Below are 26,871 nucleotides of genomic sequence, written 5' to 3'. Positions count from 1 at the left end.
ACCAGGGCCCCAATTTAGATCACAGTCTCTCCTCATCACATAGGTCCGGGTGCATGGGTCAAATGTGAGTCTAAGTGAATAAGGAGAGAAACAAGGATGGAGATAGCACAAAAAACACCGTAACAGGAGTGGCAGCACTCCCACTTGCTACGTGTACTGCAGAGTCCAGAAGGAAGTGCTCGTGGTATTCGCAAACTTACTTATCACAACCGCTCTGTGGGCCACCTCAGGCCACAAAGGCTCTTCATGGTATCAGTCTGACAATCACTGAAGTCCAAGACAGACAGGAATTCTGGCTTTCAACCAGCTTTGCCCGGCCTGGTTCTGGGTCTATGGGCATCATTTAAGCCCTGCTCCTGAGCATCTTATCTGCAGACAAGGTGGTCAGGTGGGTGCTGGACACTTGGGGCCAGGCCTCCTGCCCACCTGGCATTGCCTGACAACTCAGTTTCCAGGAAACACTTCCTGAACAAAGTCTTTTGCATGCAGGGAAGAGGGGTGTGTTAGGGACAGCCATCTGGTGGTTACTTACAAAATTAGACACATTCCCTCTGTGCTGGCTGTCCACTCCTTGGTATCACCCACGAGAAATGAAGTCGTGTGCATAGCTGCACGCAGCACTTTTCATGAGAGCCCAGCTGGGGTTCCAAGTGTCCCCAATAGGCAATGAGGTACTGTGGAGGCTCCACCTGGCAGTCCAGAGAACTGCGACATGGTGGGGCCTGGAAAACAATCACAGTGACAGAGCAGATCAGAAATAGAATAGGTGAGTATACAGAACTTTCCAGTAAGGTGGAAATGTCCTGCATCTTGATTGTGGTGTTAGTTTACATCTATCATAGCTCATTCAACCGGACAGTTCAAGTTTGTGCACTATGTATAAACTATGTCAACACAATAATTGCTCCAAGAATAGGCACCCATCCTGAGCTCTCACAGCTCTTCCACCTTTAGCATTCCATAGACCTATGGCCTATGCTAATGTCCAGAATGCAGTAAAACTGAGAGTTAAGTTAGAAGCAGGATACTGTGATTCAGAAATACTTTCCAGGGTTAAATGCCCATTTGTGCCTCCAAGAGCAGGCATGTTCAAGGAGCTCCACCCAGCGGCCACCAGAGGGCCTTCAGCTTTCTGGGAGGACAAGCCTTAGCCACAGGAACAAGAGCACCCCTGGGAGAGCCCCAGCCCGCCAGGAGAGCAGACTTGGCAAGAACAGAGGAGATGCTTCTAATGGGTTTACGCTCATGTTGTCAGGTGCATTGCACTAAATGACACAATTCAATGACTTCCTATGGAAGCTTTCACCCCTAGCCAGCTGTGAGGAGCAGAGTGGCCTAGCGTGTGCTCCTGAGCAGCTGAGAAGAGGGAGGGAGTTTCCTTCAGAACTATTCCCAGTAGACACTCTGGCCCAGAACCCACGTGGCTCATGAAATCACAGCAATTCAGCTTTTACAAAAATTCTCAACAGCAGAGGTAAGAGCTTAATCCACCAGGTGCTGCTGTGCATGTGTGCACATGCATGCTTGCACACACACACGAATATATGCACACACATGCATGCATGCATGCACATACTAGCCACGACATGGCCCGCAGTCCCAGATAGCACCATGGAGCCTGCATCACATAGCCCAGCTGCTACCAGGGCAAGGAGGGGCAACCCTGGATTTCTGTTCAGTAAGGCTCAGCATAATGCTGTTTGTAGGACGACATCATACTGAAATTTCCTATCAAGTCAGACATTCAGTACATGTCAGGGAGTAGAGTGAATGCAAGGGCCAGAAATAATGGCTTTAAAAAAAATCAGTGTTTTTGAAAATTTTTTTACCAAATAAGGGCAATGATGACTGGTGAGTTGTGGCATGGAGGGGGCTCAGGCTGTGGCCTCGAGTCTGCTCACAAATGGGCAGTGAGAAGACCCCAACAGGTCTAACCCCTGCACACACAAGTTTCAAAAACCCACAGATGAGTTATAAAAAGACTCCTGGTTGGGGGCAGACCAAAGGTGTCTTGTACCAGGCAAGAACACAAGCAGACTAGGGGTGGTTTCAATACGACGCAGGAGGTGATTTAAGTAGCTCCTCTTGGTCATAATTTGGACAATTTGATCCTAAAGTAGACAGTGAATGAAGAATTAAAACACACTGAATTAAAAACAAAAACAAAAAAAAAAATGAGTCCACAGTGATGATCAAAAAGGCAGGGAACAGAAGGAAGGGCAGAGAGGGAGATCAACAATGAAGTAGAAAATGGCTATTTTGTTGTTGTTTTAAAGATTTATTTATTTATTTATACAAGCACTGGGTACAGTCAGAAGCGTGGGAGGGTGAGAGAATTCACCAGAGCCAGAGCAGAGAACAGAACAGGGAGACTGACGAAATACACTGCTGAGGGGAGCAGCAGGAGGCAGAAGATGTCTGCGTGCCATGTGGGACCCTCGCCCGGCGGCCGGGGATCGAACTGGCGCTGCAGAGGCTGCGGGCAGCTTCACAGCCCAGCGCTCAACCACTGCGCTACCGAGGAGGCCCGAAAATGGCTATTTTGTAATCCCAGTGTACTAACGACTCAGGACAGGAGCATCAAGAGACAGAGGTTGCTGGGTGAATAGATCGGGATATTCATGTGGTCAGAAGATCCCCCACATTGCCAACTCAACAGGAAGGAGCATGGGGCGATGCTGTCTTTACCAAGTGTTTAAACCAGGTCCCCTAGACACCGGACATCATGCCCCTCTTGGAACACCATCACCCATGAAGCACTCACTCACCTACACCTGGGGCAGGTGGGGCCTCAGGTCCCTCAGAAGGGCCATAGCTGATGTCTGAAAAGTGCGGCCTGGCCCACTGGCAGGTGAAGAACAGGCCTGCCAGTGCCTTGTGGGGGGCCCAGGAAACCACATAGGGTGTAAGCACATGTAAAACATAGCTGAATAGCTAGGGGCAGAATCCAGAGAAAGCCAGAAAGAAGAAGAGGTAGATGTCATCAACTAAGCAAAAAAAGGAAAAAGGACAGATTGCTGGGTGAGATGACTGATTGGTGGCAATGGGCACAATCAAGGAGACGAGCGAGGCCGAGCTCCACAGGGAAATCTGTGAGCCGCTGGTGCTGCCAGACATCCTGATCTCAGATCCCAATGGCTCGAGTTCAGTTCCTGAATTCCACCTGGAGTCCATCCCTGCTGCCTGGGCCTCTATTCCTAGCATCTGGGCAAAGTGTCCCCACAGGTGTCTGTCCCACAGCCCTCATTGCTAACACAGTCTGGTGAGCCTCTGTCCTTGCAAATTGCAGGTTGATACAACCAAGAAATAAGCCATCAGGGCTTTCCAAGTCCTTCTTCTTGGCCCCAGTGGCTCTCCACACGAGCCCGGGCCCTATGGAAGCTTCCTTCCACACTCTCCCAGCTGTCAAGCCAACCTGCCAGCTAATGTTTGCCTACATATCCATCTAACTTTCAATTGTGTGGTCACAATATTCATGGCACTGGTGAAGCTGATGGCCTTAGAAAACCTCAGAGATTAGGGATGTGTAGCTCAGTTTCTCATAAAAAACTGAAGCCACTACGGTATGACCATGACTCAGGGAGGTTTCTGAGGCTGGGGGTGACACCTAGGGGCCAAGAAGTGGCCACACAGTGATTCTTAGGCTTGACACTGCCAGGACAGGTCACTGACACCTTCCTGTGAGGCAGCACAGATGCAAGGTCTGCGGTTACCAATTCTTTCATGCCCTCCTGAATCCCAAAACAGGAACCTGATCAAGAAACTCTTCTGCAACAGATATGACTCTGTGTGGCCTGAAAAAAAAGGGGTAACCACAGTGGAGCCACCAGATGGGGCTGCACAGAAAGAGCTGTGCGAGCAGTACCGCATAGCACAGCAACCACAGTGCTTGGGGAGTTTGGCTACTAGTATTTAGACAAAGGAAAGAGGGGGAATTAGACATGGGGATTGGAGACATGAAAAAAAACCCTAAAGTGTTTTCCTCAGGAAATCATTTATCCATGAACTCAAAACTCCCTCTAGCGTCCAACCAGGCCCCATCACTGAGGAAGGAGGCAACTGAAGGCCATGGCATGTTCCCAAGAGTCCATGTGTTCTAAGATCCCACTGGAATGGGAGGCCAGGAGACTACTGAGATAAATCAGGAGGCAGCCAGGAGCACTGCAGGAACCCGGAAGACCTCCTATTGGGGACTTATTTGATCCCCTGTAAGTAGGAGTGCCCTCAGGCACGGTCCTGTCAACACCTCTTTCCCACATCACCCACAGAGCAAAACACCAAAGTAGTGGCCTGGGCAGGAACCAAGATTAATAAGTCCATAATCAGCTTAATCTTTCTGCCTCTTGTGATTAAACAGCAGCAGGCCAAGGAAGGTCAACAGATGCTTGATGCCGAGTGGTGACAGAAACCCCAGGGCTCCCTCCTGACCAGGCCTGTCGCAGTGCAGAGAAGAAGCAGGCATACCAGACATCTTTCCTGTTTTAAACAGAAAATGCACATGGAGCAGGGGTGTCCTTTTGGCAGCAGAGGCATTTGTGTTGTGGAAAGGGAAGCCTGTTGGACCAAGGGACCCAGGAACTGAGCCCTGGGCCCACACAAGCTGACAAGCAAGGCATCCTAGTACTCAATCTCACTCCCGTTTGTCTGAGGCCTGTCCCCCTACCTTGCTGAACCCTTGGGAGGGTCAAAAATGCAAAGGTGTTGAGCAAAGCTCCTGGAACAGCTGAGGGAGGAGCTCAGCAAAGCTTCTCCCAAAAAGCAATGACAGAGTTGTTAAAGCCCACCATTCCTTGGCTCCAGATAAGCTGACCAAAGCCATATGACAAATTGTTGGAGACATTGAAGCCTCTCTACCACCCTGCGCCACCACCAGCAACGTTAGCTGTGTCCCAACAAGTCAGGACAGCCCTAGAACCAGAGCACTTCGATTTGACTGACTGCAGGAATCACTGTGGCACCCTTGGGTGGCGATGTTGGTTGGGGCATGATGTCAGCACAGCAGCCAGAGAACTGACAGAGAGAGGAGGGCTGAGACAACCACAGAGAGACTGAGAATGGAGCAGAGGCTTCCAGACACTGGGGGGCAGGGGAGTGGGTTGTGGAGGACAAGGATCTATGACAAATGGGCAGGGGGATCCTTTTGAGATGCTCTTCAAGCATACTGCAGTGATGGCTGCACAAGTCCATACATTTACTGCAATCACTGAACTGTATTTTTATTTTTATTTTATTATTATTGTTTTTTAAAGATTTATTTATTTATGCATACAAGAGCTGGGGTACAGGCCAGAGATGCAGGAGTGAGAAGATTCACCAGAGACAGAGTGGGGAGCAGAACAGGTGGATCTACTGAAATACACTGCCGAGGGGAGCAGCGGGCGAACAGGAAAGGTCTGCTGCACCATGTGGGTAGCTCCCTGGCTGGAGATGAAACTTGTGCCTGCAGTAGCTGTGGATAGCTTCACAGTGCTGAGACTTAACCCCTTCCACCACCAGAGAGGCCCCTGAACTGCATTTTTAAAACAAGTGAATTATATGGAATGTAAAGCATACCTCAAATGAAGTTGTTCTTAAATATGTAAAGGTATCTTATAAGTGACAGAAGACAGGGGGTCACTAGTGGTATTATAGGAAATGGCACACACATGACTGCTGCCAGCCAGCAGCACCCACTAATCTATTTCTGTCCCTATGGATTTGCCTCTTCTGGACATGTCACATAAGTGGGATCACACATGTGTACTTTGTGATGGTTTTTGCCACCAAGCGTCATGTTTGCAAGGCTCACCCACGCTGCAGCGTGTCAGGGCTTCCTCCCTGGCTATGGCAGATTGCTGTTCCATTGTGCAGGTGTACATCTTATTTATCCATTTCTCCAATGATGGGCATTTGGGTGGTTTCTACTTTGTGGCCATTGTGAATAATGCAGATTTGACCATGGGGTGCAAAGTTTTTATGTGGAAAGGGGCCCTTTTGGGAGATGGTCCAGTCCAGCGGCTATCCATAAGCTGGTACCCCTGGACAAAGCCAAGGGTAGATGCAGTTGCTACAGAGAATATCAAGACTGACTGCCCAGAGCTTGAGCACAAGAACACTCAACAGTACCCTGGAGACCAAGAACAGGAGGAGTCACTGGAGGAGTCACTGTCAGCTACCTCCCCAGCACAGGACCCCAGCAAACATCAAGGGGGCATGAGAACATGCAGAGGGGCAACCAGTCTTGGTGACGTCCCATGGGGGAGATAGCACCTGCGGCAGCCTGGCTCTGAAGCGGGAGGGAGACAGTGATGTCAAGACCTCTGTACACACCCTCATGTGCACACATGTGCTCCTTGCACAAAGAGTTTTCTACCGGCCTGCCACCTAACTCTTCCTCCAGCAGTGATGCTACTGCTGGGACCCTGGTCTTGTACCCTGCCCCTGATTCAGAACAGGTGGCCTCGGGGCGCAGACATCCAAGTGGGGAATCAGTCAGATTGCGGAGATGGAAGACATGAACACTAAGTAAGTGTAGAAAGCCAGGATGTGACGGAAGGTGGCAGGAGTTCTCAGGACACCTCGGGAGATGCTGAGGGGTGGGGATGTTGGAATGGTGGATGGATGGATGGTGGGAGAGAAGGCCAGGCCAGGCCAGCCTCAGGAGCTGGGCTAAAGAGGCCAGACCTTAGATCTTCTTTGTGACTGTGTTCACATGCCTAGTGGGAAGCCTCCTGGTATCCGCACTCATAGCTACGTCAGTTCATTTAATCCCAACCACTATGAACACTGGTATTGCTGCTGCAATGGGGGAAACAGAAGCCCTGGGAGGCTGGATGACTAGCCCAATGCTGCACTATTCTGAAGCCTGACCCCTCGTCCCGTCCCCTTCGTGAGAAGATGAGACATTCAGGAGATACAAGTTGAAGGTTCTTCCAGCAGCTGTCTGTCTAGTACTTTGTTCCTGTACACATACCAGCTAAGCTGCAGTCACGGTGGCAGGGCTACATGACCACGGGGACAGACCAGGGGCTCATGAGATCAGAGGCAGGCCTGTGTCTAGTTCTGACCAGCTGGTTTGGTAGCCAACATTTGCAGTCTAAGCTGGTGAACCCAAGACGTGACAGCAGCCAGTGCTCAGGGAATGTCTTTTCAGTTCCTTCCGGGATGCTGAGAAGGAGCCCCGTCACACAGCAAGTCTCCCACAGAGGTGGCTGAAGGGATCCAGAAGACCAGCAGTCAGGGCAGGAGGGCAGACCAGTTGGGACTGTTGCTCTTGCAGACATTTGGAAATGTCTCTGAACAATGTCCCATGGTACCAAAGCAGAGCCTCGGTGCCCTTTAAGGTGGCTGTCTATGAGGGTGAACCCTCTGTTGCATCTCCATCCCTGGGGGGGGGGGTCCTTTCCCACCCCAGTAGTGCCACGGTCCCACTATGTGGCCACCAGAGTGCCCCACTGCTGATGGAGCCTGGTACTCTTATCATTTCAGCAACCTGCCCCAGCAGAAGGGAGAGCAGCCTGCACCAGTCTGAAAGTGGGAGGCAAGGCCAGGACCACATCTTCTGACATGGAACCCAGGGAGCTCACCAGGGCCTCGCATGCCTCTCCTGTTCCAGCTCACTCAGGGGCCAGCAGGGGCCTGTGAACCTCTGGGGACCATCCAAGCTGATTCTCCCAGTGGGATCCACGGTAGCTCAGGGCTCCACGGTGGCCGGCAGGGCTGTACCTCCCATACTGGCTGAGTTTGCGGTCAGGGTCCACGACTCACGGCTCCCTGGGAACAAGGCTCTGAGGCTGAGGGGTGGCCATAGGAGTCTCGCAACAGGAGAGTCTGGTCTCCTCCCAGCCCCCACCAGTGCTGTGTGCCTCCAGTGGTCCCGTGTCCACGGGAGACCGGCCCCTATGGAATGGTGCGCAAACTTCCTCCTGGTTTCCCCTGTAAAGCTTCCAACGAGGCCAGCCCAAGGAAATGACTTCCACTTTCTTTCCCTGCTTTGGCAGGCGTCTCCTTCAGTAACTTCCCAGCCCTCCCAACTCAGGACTTTGCTGACCTGTCCTCGGCCACTCCCTCCAAAACTCTTCTATGCCTGTGCCCCTGCCCGCTCAGCACGGGTGTCAGACACTGCCAGCCTCGACCGGGGGACCCATTCTCCACGCCGCTGGACGCAAGTGACATTCCAGGCACAGGTCCACGGAGTGAGGGGAGAGAGAAACCACCGGCTCTGCGTCCAGGACTCCCTCTACCTGGCATCCAGCCCATCGTCAGGACCAGAGCGCAGCAACGCCTGATCTGGGGCACCACAATCTCTGTGGGACGGCTCAGGGGACTTTCTTTTGCTTAGACAGGTCAACAGCACTTTTTCCTGTCTTACGGGTGGGGCTCAAGTCCTATTTTAAGTTGCAGACATTGCCTGCTTTCTGGGAGGGGCTGTTTTGTAAAGGGGCCAGTGTGTGGGATCCACAGGAAAGTGGCTGGGTGCCCTCAGACACTGGGCAGCACAGAAACGACTTCTGTCTGCAAGCCTGAGTTACTTCTTTTCGAGGTCCACTTCAATTTTTCTGGGTCACATGACTAAACCATACACTGTTTAAAATGCAGTGTTTGTGGTTTGAATGACTTAAGACCAAGTTCTTATTTCCTATACAGAACTGTAAGTTTCCGTGCTTGCTTCTTTTCAGTCTTCACAGAGCAGCTAAAAGAGAGGGTAAGAGAGGAACAAGAAACAGCAGCTCCACGGCAGGCCGGCCCTCCAGGTGAGACCTGAGACCCTCAGCGTGGGCCTCCACTGGTGAGTGCTACCCATATCCTCCTGCCTTCCCCGTGGGCCCTGTCTGCCCTCTGACACTCTGGCTCAAGGCGCTGAAAGCTAACAGGGAAGCAGGAACGGTCTAACAGCTGAGGGAAGTTTCTCTTTGAATTCTAAAGTTTGTTTATACTATGGGTTGGCTCCAACGAAAAATGAAATGTATTTTTCTAGTGTTTTCACTGAAATGACTGGGCTGATGGTTCAGGTCTTCCTCTTTAAGAAAAGATGAATAGGAGTGGAATTCTGTCTCCTGAAGATGGAGCGGGGGAGTTTGTCAATGTCAGGAAACACAGCCAGTGTTGACTGAGTTGCAGATGAATTACTGCTGCTGGGTTTTCGTCCTAGCGCAAACACGGAAAGGTTTCGGTCCAGTAGAAACAATGGATGTCTTATAGTAGGCACATCTGGAATGTGGATATTTTCATGGGCACAAAACCTGAACACGAAGGGTTCTTTCCAGGACCACAGCAGATGGGGGCGGGGGTGCAGACTCATCCTTTTTCCACCCAGAGGACGGGGGCTAGGGGGGGTCTGGGAAGGAAGTGGGAACAAGGGGGTGGCAGTTTTCAAACCATGCAGGGTCCCACCAGCCATCTGTACAGGCAAATCTGTGTTCAGGTAATGCTTGGTGTAGCCCAGTGTGGCGTGCAGTGGTGAGCTGGCAGGAAAGGCCCCGTGACCTCCTGAATCCTCTGGTCAGCAGGAGACAGCCAAGTGAATGCCTCCCTAGTCTAATGAAGCCTCTGTGCAGCAGACCCAAGGATGACATGCTAGGGTGCATACCTGCCCTTCCTCCCCCTACCTCCCCACTTACCACTGGGACATGGATAGTGACTATGAAGGGTCTGGCAGGAAGTCCTGCCAAGGGAAATGTGGGAGTCAGACCTTCAATCCTCTGGAGAAGGGGCTGGACCTGCTGGCCACTCACCATGTGTGGGCCTGCAATTAAACCCCAGGCCTGGTGGGGCTTCACATTGGCTGCCCTGAATGGTCCCCAGTGGACCCTGCACACACCCTTCCTGGAGCAGGCCGGTCCTCTGCCCTGCCTAAGTATGGTTCAGTGAGACCTGGCCGAGTGAAAGACTGACACACAGTGAGGCTGAGTCAGCTACTTCCAGGATGGGGGTCAGAGCAGTAGAGAGCCAGGCAGGAGTCCGAAGGTGTCATGGGAGGAAAAGATATTCTGAACAGCATAGCAAATGTTCTCAGGACCACATGACCTATAAGAGGACACGATTCTGAGCCTGCCTTCACTGGGAGGTGCTGAGTTTCTCATGCCAGCAACCTGGACACTGGGGGCCCAGCTGGTGCACATAGCTTCCCCTGACCACGAGGAGGCCATAGCTATGTAAGGGAGCAAGATGGAAGGGCTTGGACCTAACTTGGCCCTGACAGCTGATTTTTGTGGTCAGGTGGTTTCTGATCAGCTACTGCTGCTCCCACTTAGCCCTCCCTTACTTCCCACATGGCTGGCTACCCACTATATCAGTCACCCCCTTCCACTAGCCCTCCTGCCCTCCCTTTGGCCCCTTCCACTTACCCTCCCACAGGTGAATTTACGGATGAGCTGCTCTGACAGCATCGAACCCCACTTTCTCAGGTCCCCTTCCTATCCCCTACCTAATCTCAAATTTGACAAGGCTATCTTAACACTCTTTTCGCTGAGATGCCCCAATGTTCCCAAGGAGCACGGTCTTCCTCACCATAGTACAACTAGCCAGCATGGGTGTCCACTACACATGCCCTCTGCCTGACAGCCCATTCAACAGACAGTGTCAACCCAGAGAGCAGGGCCAGGCACTTCAAGGACTCAGTAAACATGTGGTTGACATGATGTTGTGTCTCTATAACAGGGAGTCTGGGAATCGTGTCCATGTTACAGGAGGATGGAATATGCACACAGAGGTCCCCACAGAAGGCTATGTATGCCCTTGCACAGTAATGCCAGAGTCTCCTCACCTCCCAGGGAAGCAAGCTATGGGGGATGCCAGCAAGGCAGGAGCCTTTGGCCAGATGGAGTCGACAGCAGTCCCATCCACTCTGTGAAGACGGGCTGCTCCGAAGTAGTCAGACCAGGCTAAGCTGTGCTCCTGGAAGCACACATGTCTAAGTGTGTGAGTACATGTGTGTAAGCGAGCACATGCTGTGTCTAGGAGAGAGAAGGCACGCCTACTCTAAAAGACTCAAATAGAGCAAAAATGGGGAGCCTCTTTGTGCTTATCCTTCAATGAGGTTATTTTCCCAATACCCATTCAAGATGTTCAGAACAGGCCCAAGAATCTGTTTCAGGCCACCAGGCAGAAAAGAAGGGGTCTGACTCTAAGCAAGACAGTGTGGACAGGCAGAGGCCAATGACACTGCCCATTGCCTTCCCCACCCAGACCCAGGCTGTCCCCCCATGCCTGGCAGCCACACAACCTCAGGCCCTACACACTACACCACCATCACATTGGCCAGGGCTCGATGGCACAGGGCCCAGTCCTGTGTGAGGCTCATGGTGATTCATCAGGCTGCTGACTCCCAGTCTGCAGGGAACAAGGAGACTGGAATGGAAATATTTACACAGCAAAGACCAGAAGGCGCTAAAAAACGCCGAGTCCTGCCAGAGGACGGCGGGCAGGAGAAAGCTGGCGGAGACGGACAGAGCAGAACCAGGAAGAGTGTGAACACTCTCCATGTGCTCGGCCTGCAACTCAGCCCCGGGCACCTCCCTGCCACCAGATCAGCACAGAGACTAGCTGCCACCATTCTCATACTCTGTCCACGGTGAGTTGTGGTGGAGAAAACAACACTGGGCGAGGGACCAGCAATGAGCGAAGGACTAAATGAAGGAGCCCAGTCAATATCACAGGATTCAAATCTGAGAAAGCAAGACCCCAGAGGCAGTGCTTAGAGCAGAGGGTGGGCAAATTGAGGCTAGGCAGAAGCACCCGGGAGAACCCTGTCCTCAAACGTTTGTGCTCTTTTTCACAGAAAAATAATTTGTGAGTCTTCCTGGGGTCCCAGGTGAAACAAGGGGAATCAGAAAGTCCCAGGATAGCAGATAGTCAGAAGTAATAGTAGGAGATGGAGAGAACGTCATCATCACAGCACTATGTGATGACTCATGCATTTAGAAGCAACCAAAAACTGCACAGAAGCACAGAACACACTGAGTACCCAGCATGCTGAGGGGCATCAGCAGAACTCTTACCAGGTCTGTTAAGAGAAAGCAATTAGTGAGAAAAAGGAAAAAGGCGGGGCCAGTGGAGCTGGGGAGGAGTTGGCTGGGGGCCACGTGGAGCACCTTGGGAAGGCATAGGGTCCTAGGAAGGAGAGAGGAAGCACCTAAACTGCAGGAAGCTGGCACTTCCCAGGCACTGACTCTTCCCTCTGGGCCCCCGTTATTAGGGGCTGCTGTCACCTCCCCACTCCAACTCCGTGGAGGCGATCCTGGATAAGGTGGGGCCCACACTTACTAAGGCCATTCTGAACGACTATTTAAGGAACTGCAACCAAGAGTAGCTATAAAGAACACAGAATTCTCAAGCCCTAGCCTTGGGGAGTTCCCAGGGGGCCCCAGAGTCGAACTTGGCAGCCCTTTTGCATGTCTCAAGGAAGGGACTCAGAAGCCCCACTTGGTCTGAAACTGTCCACCGGAACAAGGCATGGGGTATGCCTTGGAGGGGTGCCCACCCTCCCAGGGGATCTCAGCCTCTGCTAGAGCTATGGCATGGGATCTGGCAAGAATGCAAGACGGCAAGCCATGCGGGAAAACATTGGCAGCTTCACTGAAGTTAAACACACATCATAAGACTCAGCAATCCCAAGAAAAAGGAAAATGTAAGCTTAGATAAAAACCTGATGCAAATACTTAGAGCATCTTTATTGATAATAGTCCAAACCTGGGAATAGTCCAAATACCAGTCTTATGGTGAACGGATAAACAAAACTGGCACATTGCTAGTTGAAAGCTACTCAGCACTAAAATGGTAGCACCTAGGATGCATGCTCAATCACAGGTGACCTCAAAGGCACAACATGGAGATAAATGCACTGGATTCAAAAGGCCTCACACATATGAATTCCACTCCCATGATGTCCTGGAAAAGTTATAATTACAGGCACCAAAACCAACAGGACTGTCAGTAGTTGGGATGGAGGGAGAGGTTGCCACCAAGGACCAGGACAAAGGAGTTTGGGGTTTGCAGGCATGGTGATGGATATGGTGATGTTTACATGATGAAATATATTCTTACTATGATGTTTACAAAGAGAGTAAACATTACTACTTGTAAATTTATTTTTTTTAAAGATTTATTTATTTATGCATATAAGAACTGGGGTACAGGCCAGAGGTGTGGGAGGTGAGAGGATTCACCAGAGACAGAGTGGGGAGCAGAACAGTGGATCTACTGAAATACACTGCTGAGGGGAGCAGCGGGAGAGACAGGAGAGGTCTGCTGCGCCATGTGGGAAGCTCCCTGGCCAGCCGGGGATCGAACTCGTGCTGCAGAGGCTGCGGATAGCTTCACAGTGCTGTGCGTAACCCCTTGGGCACCAGGGAGGCCCACTACTCGTAAATTTAAAAGTGCACAGGTTCTCAGGCCAAACCATCCAGGTTCAGGTGTCAATGCCAGCATTTCCTAGTGTCACAGCAAATCACTCATCCCCCTCAAAGTGGGATCCTAACAGTACCTACCCCACACAAAAACCACACTGTCCCAGTAAATTATTACACATAAAGGGCTTCAAATAGTGTCTGCCACATGGTTAACAGTAAGTGGTAACAATTTGTCAGTCAAGGTCCTGACTGCAGTGAGGGGGAAGGAGACTGGATGGGAAAGTTGGAACTACGAGCAATTTCATAAGGAAACATCTTTCATGTTTTATTGTATTATCTTCTCAATTAAAAACCCCACAAGCTCTGTGAGGAGAGAGGTGGCCTGGCACAGCAGACGACGTGGACAGCGAGCCCAGCCAGGTGTGGCATCTGCTCCCAGGAAGGGCTCGGCCTCGTTGTGAGTCAGGGAGCAGGGTACACACCACTGAGGGCTGGGGTGAGTGGAGCCCTGTGTGACAGACCCTGAAGCATCAAGGGGTGTGGACCAGGAAATACCGCTGGGAGAAGGGCTTGGAGTTCTTCTGATCTGCACAGGACCAACTCTTCACCAGACAGGGTCACCAAGACCAGGAATTCAAGAGAACATCAGGTGTCTCTGCCCGTTGCTGAAGGGTGAGGAAGGTGGAGGAGGGAAAGCTGTCTCGCTTGCATAGTATTTAAGCCTATGAATTCTACACTTGGCTGAAACAAGGTAGCAAAAGGAGGGGAGCCATATCCTCAGGTGAATACAGGAGATTAGAGTGGGGTTTAGCATAGCAGAACCGCTGGCTGTGCTGGAGCGTGGCAGGGAGGAGCACTGCTGGGCCCTCCCCTCCTCTAGCACTCCCCAGCCTAGAAGGGGTTGTTCTAGTGCCCAGCACATGTGGGGAGCTGAGAGTAGAGACTTCACGGCCACCCACGACTAATGAGTGAGCGCGTTAGAACACCACCTCCTGTCTGTGGGCCCACAAGAGATGCCACAGGCTCATGCATGCCACAGTTCATGCCACAAGGAAAGAAAAGCACAGCAAAACTGAGCTCCCTCCAACCTGAGGTCTCTGATTATAAACAGACAATAAGGCAAGAAGCAGGCCACGGCCTCTTCTCTCAGTCAGAGGGGTCCAGGCTGTGCTCACAGAACCAAGTTCAGACACGTGACCCCCCTCCACCTGGCTGCATGATCAGGGACCTGGCCAACAACCCACATAACAGAGCGGTCATGCCACCAGCAAGGACACTGTGTCCAGGAAGTGCCTGAAGCACTGGCTAGCTGCAGGAAGTGGGCCCTGGACAGTCTATGGCCATTTCCTGAGCACGGTCAATACTCACAAGATCTTCTGTCCAATTTGCTTAATTGAACAAATGTTCCAAATCACTTCTTCTTGGTCTGGTCACACTTCTCAATTTTGTTGACACCGAGTGTCCTGGGAGTTTCCCATCATCTTAGGTACCAGTGGATGGAAAACATCACAATTCATAGAGTGTCTCTCAGACCAAGAGTACCAGGCAAACACCTGAAGTGGGAGGGGTCTCTATCAGCAGGTAGAGACCTCTATTTGCAGGTCTGCAGAGCTAGCGCAGGGCAGAATGTCATTTATGCATCCCTATAAAGCCAGGACATCCCGGCAGACGTGTGTTTGCCCACATAGACATGGTGCATCCATGTCTGCTAGTTCCCGAAGCCTGGCCTCAAGTAACTTGCATTCATTAAAATGAGGTGAATTATAGGCCTCCCTGGTGGCACAATGGGTTAAGATGCAGCACTATGAAGCTATTCACAGCCACTGCAGCACGAGTTCGATCCTCGGCCAGGGAGGTGACCCACATGGCACAGCAGACCTCTCCTGACTCGCCTGCTGCTCCCCTCAGCGGTGTATTTCAGTCAATCCATCTGTCCATCAATCGCCCACATTGGGATGTGGGCACACAGAGGGATGATGGGAAGTGGGGCATCAAGAGCCATGGTTCCCAGAGTCTGCATCGTTCAGGACCTTGGCACTTCGCATGGAGAAGCCTCCAGGAACCCATTGTGAGCCTGAAATTATCCCCAAATATACATTTTCAAGTACAATCCCAATATGCAGCTCAAAGATAACCAGAGACACAAGAAAACTGGACTCTAGAAATCACCAGATTATAAACAATTACACCCTCTTTGAAGAAATGACAAGGTAAGCTTGAAGCTATCTGCAAGAAATAGGAATCCACAAAAACGGCACCAGATTTTGAAAAGACCAGAATGGCTAGAAATAAGAAACACAGAAATTAATTTTAAAAACAAAGGGGATGGCTTTAGGAGCTGATTAGGCACAGCTAAAGAGAAAAAAGGTGACATGGCAAACATGTCATGTGGAAGTTCAACAGCACACTTGATCACATCCTAAAAGGAAGGAGAGGGAAAGAGGCAAGGACAGCCTTTAAATAAGGCATCAAGGCTCGGTTTTCCTATAACTGAGGAAAGCCATTAAGACACAGGTTCAAGAAGTCTGATCATCCTGAGGGGGATGAAGAAACAGCCATCCTAGAATTCTAGTCCCAACAAAGAGGCTGTCACACCTATGGACAAGCAAACGTTAAGTCATCACCACCAGCACATATAAAGGATTTTCATTAAAAAGAATTCTAAGAGTGCACATAAGGCAGAAGGCAGAAGATTATTCTAGAAACTCAGAATTGCACAAAAGAATAAAAAAGCGAAGGATTTATAAATGCTTGTTGATTTTGATTTTTGCTTATCAACAAGCAACTATAAACCAGAGACACACTACAGGGCGGGGGGTGAGGTGGGGAGAAGGGAGTAGGATCAAAACAAGGGGAGTGGAATTGTATGGGGACTATAACCAAGATGAAAATGCACACATTGTGCAAAAATGAAAAATGATGTAAATAATATATAAAATAATAATAAAAAAAAGCAACGGAAGTGGTAAATACTGGGTGACTCTAACTAAACCCTGATTGTTCAAAACACTAGTAATAATAGGGCCTCCCTGGTGGCGCAGCGGTTGAGCGCTGGGTTGTGAAGCTGCCCGCAGCCTCTGCAGCGCCGGTTCCATCCCCTGCTGCTCCCCGGCCACCGGAGGAGGGTCCTGCATGGCGCACAGACCTCTCCTGCCGCTCGCTGCTCCCCTCAGCAGTGTGCTTCGGTCCTTCTGCCTGTTCTGTTCCTCGCTCTGTCTCTGGTGAATCCTCTCACCCTCCCGCGAATCTGGCCTGTACCCCGGTTCTTGTATAAATAAATAAAATAAATCTTAAAAAAAAAAAAAGAAGTAACATCAGGAGACGTCATATCACACAGCTGTCAGACTGAGGAGAAAGGAGCATCCCAGTGCAGTAGAGGATATGTAAGTGAGAAATCAATGACAAATTTGTGTGTGTGTTTGTATGCATGCATGTATGTATCCATGTATGTAAAGAAAACAGTTGGCAAGTGCAAAGTCTCAGGGGATACACAGACAACTATTTCACTCATTTTATGTCTGGAAGAAAGGGCATTCACTTTTGCTCTCTATTTCTGAATTATGTGTCTGCAATCTGTGTTCATGCCATGTGACTGCCAGCCTGGCCAGTATCTAGGGCTTGTGTGTGTGTGCATGCCTGTGAGAACAAGGGAGAATCTCTACCCGAAGGAGAAAACAAAAACTATCTTGCAGCAGGCCCACCTTGGAACATTCTTATTAAAATGATGTCCCCAATATGATCTTCAATTTCCTTTGAATAAATAGTAATGCTAGGGCTTCCCCGGTGGCGCAGTGGTTGAGCGCTGGGTTGCGAAGCTGCCCGCGGCTTCTGCGGCTCCGGTTCGATCCCAGGCTGCTCCCCGGCCACCGGAGCAGGGTCCTGCATGACGCGCAGACCTCTCCTGCCGCCCGCTGCTCCCCTCAGCAGTGTACTTCGGTCCTTCTGCCTGCTCTGTTCCCCCCTCTGGCTCTGGTGAATTCTCTCACCCTCCTGCGCTTCTGACTGTACCCAGTGCATGTATAAACAAAACAAACAAACAAACAAATAAATAAATCATAAATAAATAAAAATACATGCCTCTTAAAAAAAATAGTAATGCTATCGCTCAGCTTGAAGTGCTTCTTAGTTAAGGTTTATGGGGGAGAGGACAGTCTTTTGGAAACAAATTATTTTTGTGACAAAAGATGGGAAATCTGTCACCCTGTATTTAAAGCCCCAACTTTAGGAATTCACACCTCAGCTGTGATCAAGCACCTTGGGGAGGGCAGCGGTTTCAGGCCTGGGTCCTTGGGGCCAGCAGGTATGTTCGTGGCCTCAGAGACCCTCCTATAGGACAGCATTGGTCAGACTCTCTGGGTGCAAAGTCAATGGCACTTGCAAAAGGAACTGGGCCTGCAGATTCCAGGCAGCTCACTCTGGGAGGGTAGAGACTCCCAGAGAAATAAGCAGGATGCACTGAATGGGCTCAGACTTGGGATCCTAGAACTGGCTCCCCGGAACTCTTCCACTGACCTCTGTGGGAAGACCGGTGCGTGCAGTACACACATGTACATGTAGATATGACTACACTCCCAGAATGTGTTTTCCTTTATGAGGGATAAGATTCAAGTGGTGTGTGGTGTGGAGTAAGAGGAGAGGTGGAATGTCCAGGAGGTGGGTGGGAAGGCCTTATCAACCCTCGCCTCTATACCCCTGCAAAATAATCTCAAAACTCCAGTGGGACCCCACTCAGTTGTCCCACAATCTCCTCTTGGTGAATCTGGTTGACCACATCAATTCCCATAACTACCTGCCCTCAGGGAATCAAGGTTGAGCCTAGAAACCTCCCCTTTTATAAAGTCCCAGAGTGGCCCCAACTTATAGGCTTGGGCCCTGGGAAAAGGTGCTTCCCAAACCTGGGGCAAAGGTCATAGTCACTGCCCTCATTCCTTTGGCAAGAGCTGGTTCCCCCAACAAGGGACCCAGTAAGCACAGAGGATGTGTTTCTTTTCCAGACCAGACGCTGCCCAGGATGACCTCTCACAACATGTCCTGGATTCAATACCCCAACGACGTGTCCACGGCCGTGGAGGATGTCATAGCGTCACAGAGCATCATTGCCCGGTGCATGCACGTCTACATGGCTCTGTGTGCCCCAGTGAGCTTGGTGACCGGACTATTCAACTTGACCACCTTCATCCGAAGCCGTGCCAGGCTGGGGGCCTTGGATGCATTCCTCCTAGACCTCACTGTCACCAACGTGTTGATGACATTTCTCTCTCTCACCATTGTCAGCCGGCCACACTACCTGGCCACAACCAAACTGAGCTGCGCAGTCCTCTCCTTTCTTTTCAACCTCTGCTACTTCAATACTCAGTACGTGCAGGTGGCGATGCTCTTTGTGTTCCTGCTGCAAGGCTCCCCATTTTGTCTCTGCATGGCCACAAAGGGGGTACAAAGGCCTGCGGCAGGCCTGGTGGCCATCTGGGGCTGTGCCCTTTGTAGCTCCCTGGCAGTGGTGGCCCTGCTGGGCATATCCAAGGAGCTGCACAGTACTACTCAGTGCCAGCTAGACCTCCTGATTGCCTGGCCAGAGTATGAAATAGTGAAGTTTAGCCTGGGCTTCGGATTTTCCCTGGTCCTGGAGCTGGCCTTCTTCATCCTCTTGGTCATGAGGCTGGCCTGGCGGACAACTTCCCCCCAGAGGAATACAGCCTCTGCTCATCTGGTAGTTCTGGCTGTGGCCCTGACCACATTTGCCTGCCGGCTCTTCTACAACGTCATACTGCTACAGCGGGCCAGGCTGAAGCTGCAGAGGGACCTGGGCTCGCCGCGTGATGAGCTGCTCATGAACCTAGCAGAGATAGTCCTGTTTGGAGAGAGCTGTATGAATTCTCTCGCCATCCTTCTCCTCCATACACCTTGTAGGCTTGCCCTTCGGAACATTCCAGAATGCCTCACCCAAATGTGCAGGAGAGGAGAGGCTGGCAACAGCATTTCTTTGAGTTGAATGGGAGCCCCTGCCTGCAGAGACAAGCCTGACAGTGAGTGGGAGTCTCCTGGGCAGTCAGGGAACACTCTCTGTTTGCCAACACATAAGTCTGCTTGGTGAGAACCAATGGGCTATGTGATTGTTTGCAAGGTGCTTATTAAAAACCAGCTTTCTGCCATTCAACTCAATTTATGCCAAAGCACAATAATATTTTGGCCCAAACCCATATCTACACCTGCTGGAAAACGTGCAAGTCAAGGATATGGTCACTGTAGGAACAGCGCTGGCTAGACATGGTCCTGGCTTTGACAGAACGTGCCCCGATTCCCTATCCACATCCATGAGGGAATTCTAGGCTTTGTCTGTCTGCTGGTTGGCATCTACCCCAACTAAGAAAAAGAGGGACTCTTGAAGATAAAGACATTTAAATAACCCTATGACCATGTTATAATATGGTCCCAAATGGTCATAGTTGGTAAACCCTCAAGACTACAAGGAGTTTGGTGTGACAGAAATCTTGCTAAGAAGATTTGTTTTGTCTTTTTAAAATTTGTCACCGTTATTGCAGGTCTGAGACTCACATGCGTACATGCGCTAAATACTGACTTAAGTCTATCATAGCACGCGCTGCTCTCCTAGGACCTGCTCTCCAGAGGCTCTGGGCATGTCAGTGAAAAGCCCTATCTATCTATTCTTTTTGACAATATTTGCAGAAAATATTTGTGAAATATAAATTAGTAAAAAAATTTGTAAAAAATTGTAAAACACAACACATAGTAATTAATCTTATTCCAAAATTTACACTCATCATCCTTGCTGAATTATTATTGACATTTCCTTGGATGAATAGAGAAAAAAGACATGCAAAGGAAAGATATCTCTGCCTTTCAGAAAGCTATACCTTTGACAGCTTCATTTATTTTTGAATTTAAAAATTTACCTGTTTAGGGCAGTTTTAGATTCACAACAAAATTCAGCAGATGACACAGGTTTCTCTGATGTTCCCTGCCCATGCCCACCTAGCCTCCCTCATCATTAACATCCCCACCATCGTGGGATGTTTGTTAGAAGCGATGAGCCTACACCGACATGTCACTGTCACTCAGAGTCCACAGTTTACAGTCACTCTCGGTGTTGTGCAGTCTGCGGATCTGGACAAATGGATAATGACATGTATCCATCAACACAGTATTATACAGAGTAGTGTGACTGCCCTAAAAATCTCAGGGCACCACTCACTCACTCCCCTCCTTCCCTCCCTCCTTCCAACCACCGATCTTGTTTACTGGCTTGATAGTGTTACCTCCCCTATAATGTCCTAAAGCTGGAATCATACAGTGTGTAGCTTCTTCAGATTAGCTTTTTTCACTTAGTAATACAAGTCTTTTCACAGTTTGATAGTTCATTTCTTTTTAGTGTTGAATAATATTCTGTTGTCTGAATTGTCAGTTTTAATGACTATTTTAATGTTAATCTGCAAACTAAACAAAAAGCATGTCTTTTATGAGTTTATCTTTTCAGTGTTTGTATATCTCCATGATTTCTTTGGAAGAAAGAAGATTTTTATCTTATACATTTAAGTAGCTTAGTAATATGCCATTAAAATGATAAATGCCTTCCCAAGAACTCCCCTTCTATTTCTTCTTCATTTGCCCATATTCTTAAAGCCTTTATTGTGGAGTATGTGCAAGAGATCGACTGACAGCGCACCCACAGGGCCTGTCAGGGAGCACACAGGACAGACGAGCTGGGAGAATTAGGAAGCATGTTCCCTTCTACCTGGAAAGATCTGCAAGATAAACAGCATCAGGCCAACAAGGTAAAGCTGTTCCTTGCACAATACAGTCATTTTTATTAGCTGCTGGACTTTGTAGATTTTCCTTGATGAGAGTTTAATTCTGTTGTGTTGTTTATTCTAAAGAGTACTGAAGCTGACTTTGGGAGGAATTTTTACGTGCAGACCAGCAGGATTCTTTTGAGATACTTTCAGCTTTGTTAGTCAGTGTTCAGGGCAGTAAATACTCAGGGGTACACTTTCTAGGGTCTCCATCATTGTCACAAATGTCCAAAGAAGCTGCTGAAGTTTGGCTGGGGAGAATCAGAACACCGCCAGCCTCCTGAGCTCCCGGCATTGTCAGCAGACAATTCACAGCAGTTGTCCTCAGTTAGTCTAGAATTTTTGGCAACATGTGTAGATGCACTAAGATCTCCAGGGCACCATTATCCAGACCAGGAGGCATATCTCCATGTGGCTCCGTCCTCTTCAGCGCTGCACCCCCAATTCCAGCACCCTCCGCTCCCAGAAACCAGCATCTGTCAAGTGGCATCACTCTGGCGGCATCACTCTGCCCTGCTTGGGCTCCCTCCTTGTGCTGTGGCCCCATCTGCCCCCAGACAGGAGCCAGGTGAGCGCAGGGTCTTCTCTCAGGTGTTGGAGTTCTGCACTGCTGATCACCCCAACATCTGAAAACAGTCGTTTCCCGTATTTTACCCGGTTCGTAATGGTCTCTGGCAGGAGCACAGCTCCCCTGCATTACTCATTCACAGCCAGGAGTGCAAGGACCTAAATTAATTTATAAACACACAGTAACAGATGCCATGATTGGTTAGTTCAGACCAGTGAGGTGATTGAAAGTTCACATGTGGTCTGGGCTCCTTGGAGGAATGGATGAGTCTAGGTCTGCAAGAGCAAATATACAAGAGGAGCCAGAGAATTCTATTCTACTGAGTTTCAACATATTTCTGCTAAAGGAATAATTTTAGAAACTCAACCACAAGAATGTAAATGGGTGGTTTGAAAGCGTTTTCTTTTAAGCAGTAGGATCCTCCGAGTGTCAACATGTGAACCAGGAATGCAGCTCTGGTCTGACTGGTGGGGCTGAGAAAAGCTGCCCCAGCAATCACACTGGACAGGCTGGTAGAGACACACCCCTGACTCTGCTCTGCCCTTCGTTCTGCAACAGACTGGATGCACTGGGGTCAGGAGCTTCCAAGACAAAACCAGGAGAGATCTACAGCCAACAGAGAACTAAGGAAATGTAGGGTTTCAGTTTTCTAGCAGCAGGTAGATGCCTTAATCTTAAAGAAAGTCTATATGTATCCTCAGTTTGAAAAGACAAGTCAGAACTAGCTGGGAAGATGAACTGGGCATCCAAGCCTTTCCCTAGGAAAGTCTGGAGATCATTCTTAAAGTGGGACTGGACAAACACCCAAGTCTTCTAAATATTCCACCATAAATTCCCTGCTTTGGGGCAAAACCCTGTGTACCACCATTTGGCTCACATTGGTGTATCATCAGCACCTCATTGTCTGGACTTTAGAGAATGTCCAGAAAGCTCCCTGCAAGAACCAAAAAAAGCCCACATGTCCAAAGTGACACCTATCCTTCTGAGTATCCTAAAAGACCCTGGGCAAGTGGGTGTGAGCATGTATCCCACGCTGGAGGCCGACCTGGATGGTAACATCCATACACTTCCAATCACTTCCCATCATGGAAAAGACCAGACAAAAGGACCGCAGAAGAGCCCCAGAAACAGCAACACTTCTGTTCATCTGTATACACATGTGTGCACACACACACACTGTCGGAGTTCACATCCTGCTTCCCATCTGACTGTGTGCAGCACCCCATGTCTTTGGCTGTTCTTTATAAAAGGTGGGTGCTTGCCTTCACAGGCAGGGTTACAGGGAGGATTAAACAGTGATGGTGCTTTGTGCCTGTCCATAAACAACGTCCTCCAGTTTGAAAGGAATGCTCTGCTTCTCCCCAAATTTCGGGTCATTAGAGAAAATCAAGGTGCCACCTTCACAAGAGTGGTACAGGAGCACCATCCCTTTGTCCGTCCATGACCACCACTCAGCAGCAGTGCTCACCAGAATGGATTGGTTCAAAACTTCTCACTCATGTGACCTGAGGCCTCACCCATAGTCAACCCCACACATACTTCTGTCAGCCGGCTCTCTTCCTGGATGTGCCTGACAAAAAGAGAAGCACCAGCTACTGGGATTGTCTCAGGCAGGGGATGCCTCATTCCACAGCCCTGGAGGCAGTGGGAAGAGAAAACCTCCCACAAAAGTGGAGAGATAGGGTATTTGGAATTCCACAGAACACCTAAAGTGGGGGCACAGCTCAGGGGTAGAGCACTTGACTACAGCATACCCCATGTGCCAGACACTCCACACACACCACGTAGCTTCATAAGCACAATGGTCCCATACATGCACTCCCTTTACAATGAGCACTGAGGTTCAGAAAGGCGGAAGAGACATGAGGGCAATCAACTATGGAACCTGGCTCTGTGTAGACGAGGCTCCTTCCCATCCTGGCTCCGCATCTTATCTGAGGAGAGGTGAGGGGGACCAAGAGATGACACCCACATAAGGTCTGTTACTCGTGGACAGTGACAGGACAATCCATGCCACCGAAGAGAATTGGGGTAACAGTGAGGAAAAGGAGACAGGGAGAAAATGGGGAAGTTCAACTTCCCGGCAAATGAGGGAGCCAGGGAAGCAGCAGGCCAGGAGTAGGGGCTTTCAGCAGGACTCAGTCTGTGGGGCATCCTCCATGCTGGACTGCATTCACAAGACCTCTGCATTCGCAAGAGGTCATTTTTCCCATCAATGAAGTAGGAGAGTAGCCCCTATGCCAGGGCCACTGAGAGCCAGTGCAGCACAGGGCCACCGGATGAGCACTAAAGGTTGGGTTTAAAATGCACAGAGGTCTTTAGCCCTTTTCAGTCCCTCCCCGCAAAGTCAATGGGCTTCAGTGGACTGCAGTTCTGACAGTCTATGTGAGGGTTGACACATCACTGAACCAGCCAGCACTCTGACAGTTATGGCCTGTGACCTTGTAACCCCAATTTGGTTTCAATTTCAAATCTTTGACACAAAACCACACTTGCAGCCATAGAACCAAGCACCGAGAAGTGAACTCTGCAGAAAATGCACAGGTGTCACCTATGTCCATGGCTCCCAGCCTCAGCTTCTCAGCTTGGCAGTGGTGGGGATGCACCGTGGGGAATGGCCAAGTGGGGAGCAGCTATTTTTAAGTGATACGTCTCGGCTATTTCAAGGCTTGGATTTTTACTTTATTTATTTATTTAACTCAAGAGGAAGTTGTACTTTCTCATGACTCATTTCTTTCAAAATGGTGTCTCAGGCATTTTTACTGTTGAAATCATCTTGAGTTCAAGGTTGGCAAAGAAAATGTCTAAAATCAAAACAGCTTCTTTTATGTTATCATGGCACTCAAAGTTTTAAAAGGCTAAAATATTAGATCATGGCTGGATTCTAGAGCTGGAAGATATTTTTCATACAATGCTCAAGACAGTACTCTGTTGAAAAGTATGTGTCCATCTCCCAAAACACATATCTGAAGCTTTATCATTAAATGACCTTCCAGAAATCCTGGATGTTCATTTGCAACATTCGGAACAAACAGAAAGCTGACCAACATTCACGCTGGTGACATGGGCTATTATCCGCGAGGTAGGCTCCTCATCTGGCACAGCCCTTGTCACACCAGACCTTGGCCTAGTCACACTTGTCATCAATGTGTCTCCTCCAGGAGCATGCGGGGGTGACCTTGTGATCAAACCCTGCAGCAATGTGCTTTATTCAGATGTAGTAATACAAAACATCACTTGGGGTTCAATCCCACAGCTTCAAAAAAAAGCAGAAAGGTAAAAAGACTCCAAGAAGAAATGAAATCAATTAAAAAGTCATGTTGATGACGGAAACCACATCTCTAGGCACCACAGGCCATGCGGGTCTTCTAGACCTAAGCTGCACCCTTGGGGGCGCTCCTGGCCCACGACAACTCGTCAGTCTTTCTTCAAACCGACTGTTAAAGTCTACCACCAGCACAGGGTGGGGGTGGTGGTGGTGCTCAGAGGTGGCCCTGCAGCCAGACAGAAGGACAAGTTCATCTGACCACACAGGGCAGGCACTCAGATACAGCTGGGAGGAGGTGGCTGAGAGGAGGGGTCTTCAGTTGTCACCAACACCTGTAGCACAGGTGCACTCAGGTGGTTTCAGGAGCACAACAATGGGGGAACCTGGGCATGGCTATCATGGGGAGCAGAAAAACTACTTTCTTTGATTCCTAATTTACTTACTCAAAATATCGGCTATTAGTTGGGTTCAATTTCTTTCTGCAAATGTCTTTGAAATTGCCATGTTCAATTCTCTGTGCAATCCTCATGCCATTTTCTCAATTTAGGATACTAAGTGTTTAGCTTTAAAGCCAGTCAGGTATAAAAAGGGCAAGAATATTTAAGTTTCAACAAACGATGACAGTTATTATCTAAAAGATAAACAAGACTTATTACAATCCCTTGAAACTTAAATTTGTATCCATGGGTGAAGAAAAGCAGTTAAACTGGAAACTTCCATAAAAACATTCAGTGGTACCAAGTTCAATGCCAAAGGGTGGGAGAAAAAAAGGCCAGCAAAAAAATGGTTAATGCAAGCCTTCTAAGGAGGCTGTCCAGTGCAGTCCAGGCCTATAAAGCCTGCTGGCTGCTGCTGGCTGGGCGCCTTGCCTTGGCTGTCAGCAACTCAGCGACAATGACAGGGGCTCTCTCGGGGCAGCCTTCCCACCAGACTCCTGTTTCCACAAGAGCTCCAGGCTTCCCGGACAGGTGGAGTTCCACCCCTCAAGTCCAGAGTCCCCACCACCTTTGGGAAAGTTCCAACTGCCCCTCCAGTCTGCGGTGAGCACAAACCCCTCAGCTGGCCAGGGAGACCTCAAGGAGACCTCCCAGGGACGAGAGACACCAAGTCGGTGGCGTCTGCAGCACAGGTAAGTCTCAGTCATGGGACCTGGTTCTGTGTTCGGTCAATGCCCCAGTGGAGATGGGCCAGGGGAACAGCCCAGTGGTCTTGCCTAAGGGGCAGTGTGCTAGTTCACTGCATACAGATGTGCATAAACACGGCACCTCTGGTTTCTATAAAAGCGCCAGGCACCAACCACTCTCCAGAAAAACCCAAACTTTGCTCTAATAGTCTCAAGGTGGCTACAGTAAGGGAGGTTTTACACAAAGGGTCTTTTTATAACACATGTCAAAAAAATACTATCCAGTATTCTATCATATTTGTTCAAGTGAGGTGATGCTTCACGTCAAGAAAATACTTCCTCACTATCTTACATCACAGTGCTTAACCTTCTCAATGCAAATGCAAACATAATAGGTGAATTAATATTCTTCTATAGGATACATACCCAATAGAGCTGCCAAAAATGTGGTCTTACTTTTCTAGATCTGGACAAGCAGTGAAATTTGAAACAAAATGACATTAAGCTGTTTAATACCTCCATATTTATAAATTCACGGCCAGCTTTCATGAGGATACTGCATCCGCAGTGAAGGTAATATTAGGGTTTCAGATCTTTTTGTTAGACCATTACAAAAATAAAAGTATTTGTCAGGGAAAAAAAAGTATTTGTAAAGGATTGAAAGACTCCACTTATGTGAGATAGAAGTGAAAGTAAAATTCCCCCCAGGTCCCCTTAACAAACGTAGGTAAGAGAACACATGTAAATGGACAACTCTGCTCATCCTTTTGTTTTCC

General features: G+C 49.4%; 2 protein-coding genes across 2 annotated transcripts in view; one reads left to right on the top strand and one right to left on the bottom strand.

Moving 5' to 3' along the window:
* The window catches only part of CUNH7orf50 (chromosome unknown C7orf50 homolog), a 115,935-nt gene that overhangs the window by 56,065 nt on the left and 32,999 nt on the right, over positions 1-26,871 (bottom strand). The window lies entirely within an intron of this gene.
* LOC119241437 (uncharacterized) lies at positions 8,172-19,956 on the top strand. The gene is made up of 3 exons (XM_037506729.2): positions 8,172-8,324; positions 8,658-8,767; positions 18,323-19,956. Exon 3 carries the CDS (start codon positions 18,340-18,342, stop codon positions 19,315-19,317), a length of 978 nt encoding a protein of 325 aa, XP_037362626.1. The 5' UTR covers positions 8,172-8,324; positions 8,658-8,767; positions 18,323-18,339; the 3' UTR covers positions 19,318-19,956.

This window comes from Talpa occidentalis, unplaced genomic scaffold (assembly GCF_014898055.3).
Source record: "Talpa occidentalis isolate TD23 unplaced genomic scaffold, MPIMG_talOcc4v2.1 talOcc4.12, whole genome shotgun sequence".
In the NCBI taxonomy this organism is placed as follows: domain Eukaryota; kingdom Metazoa; phylum Chordata; class Mammalia; order Eulipotyphla; family Talpidae; genus Talpa; species Talpa occidentalis.
The sequence above is the reverse complement of the archived record's forward strand: the minus strand, read 5'-3'. Positions and strand labels throughout refer to the sequence as shown.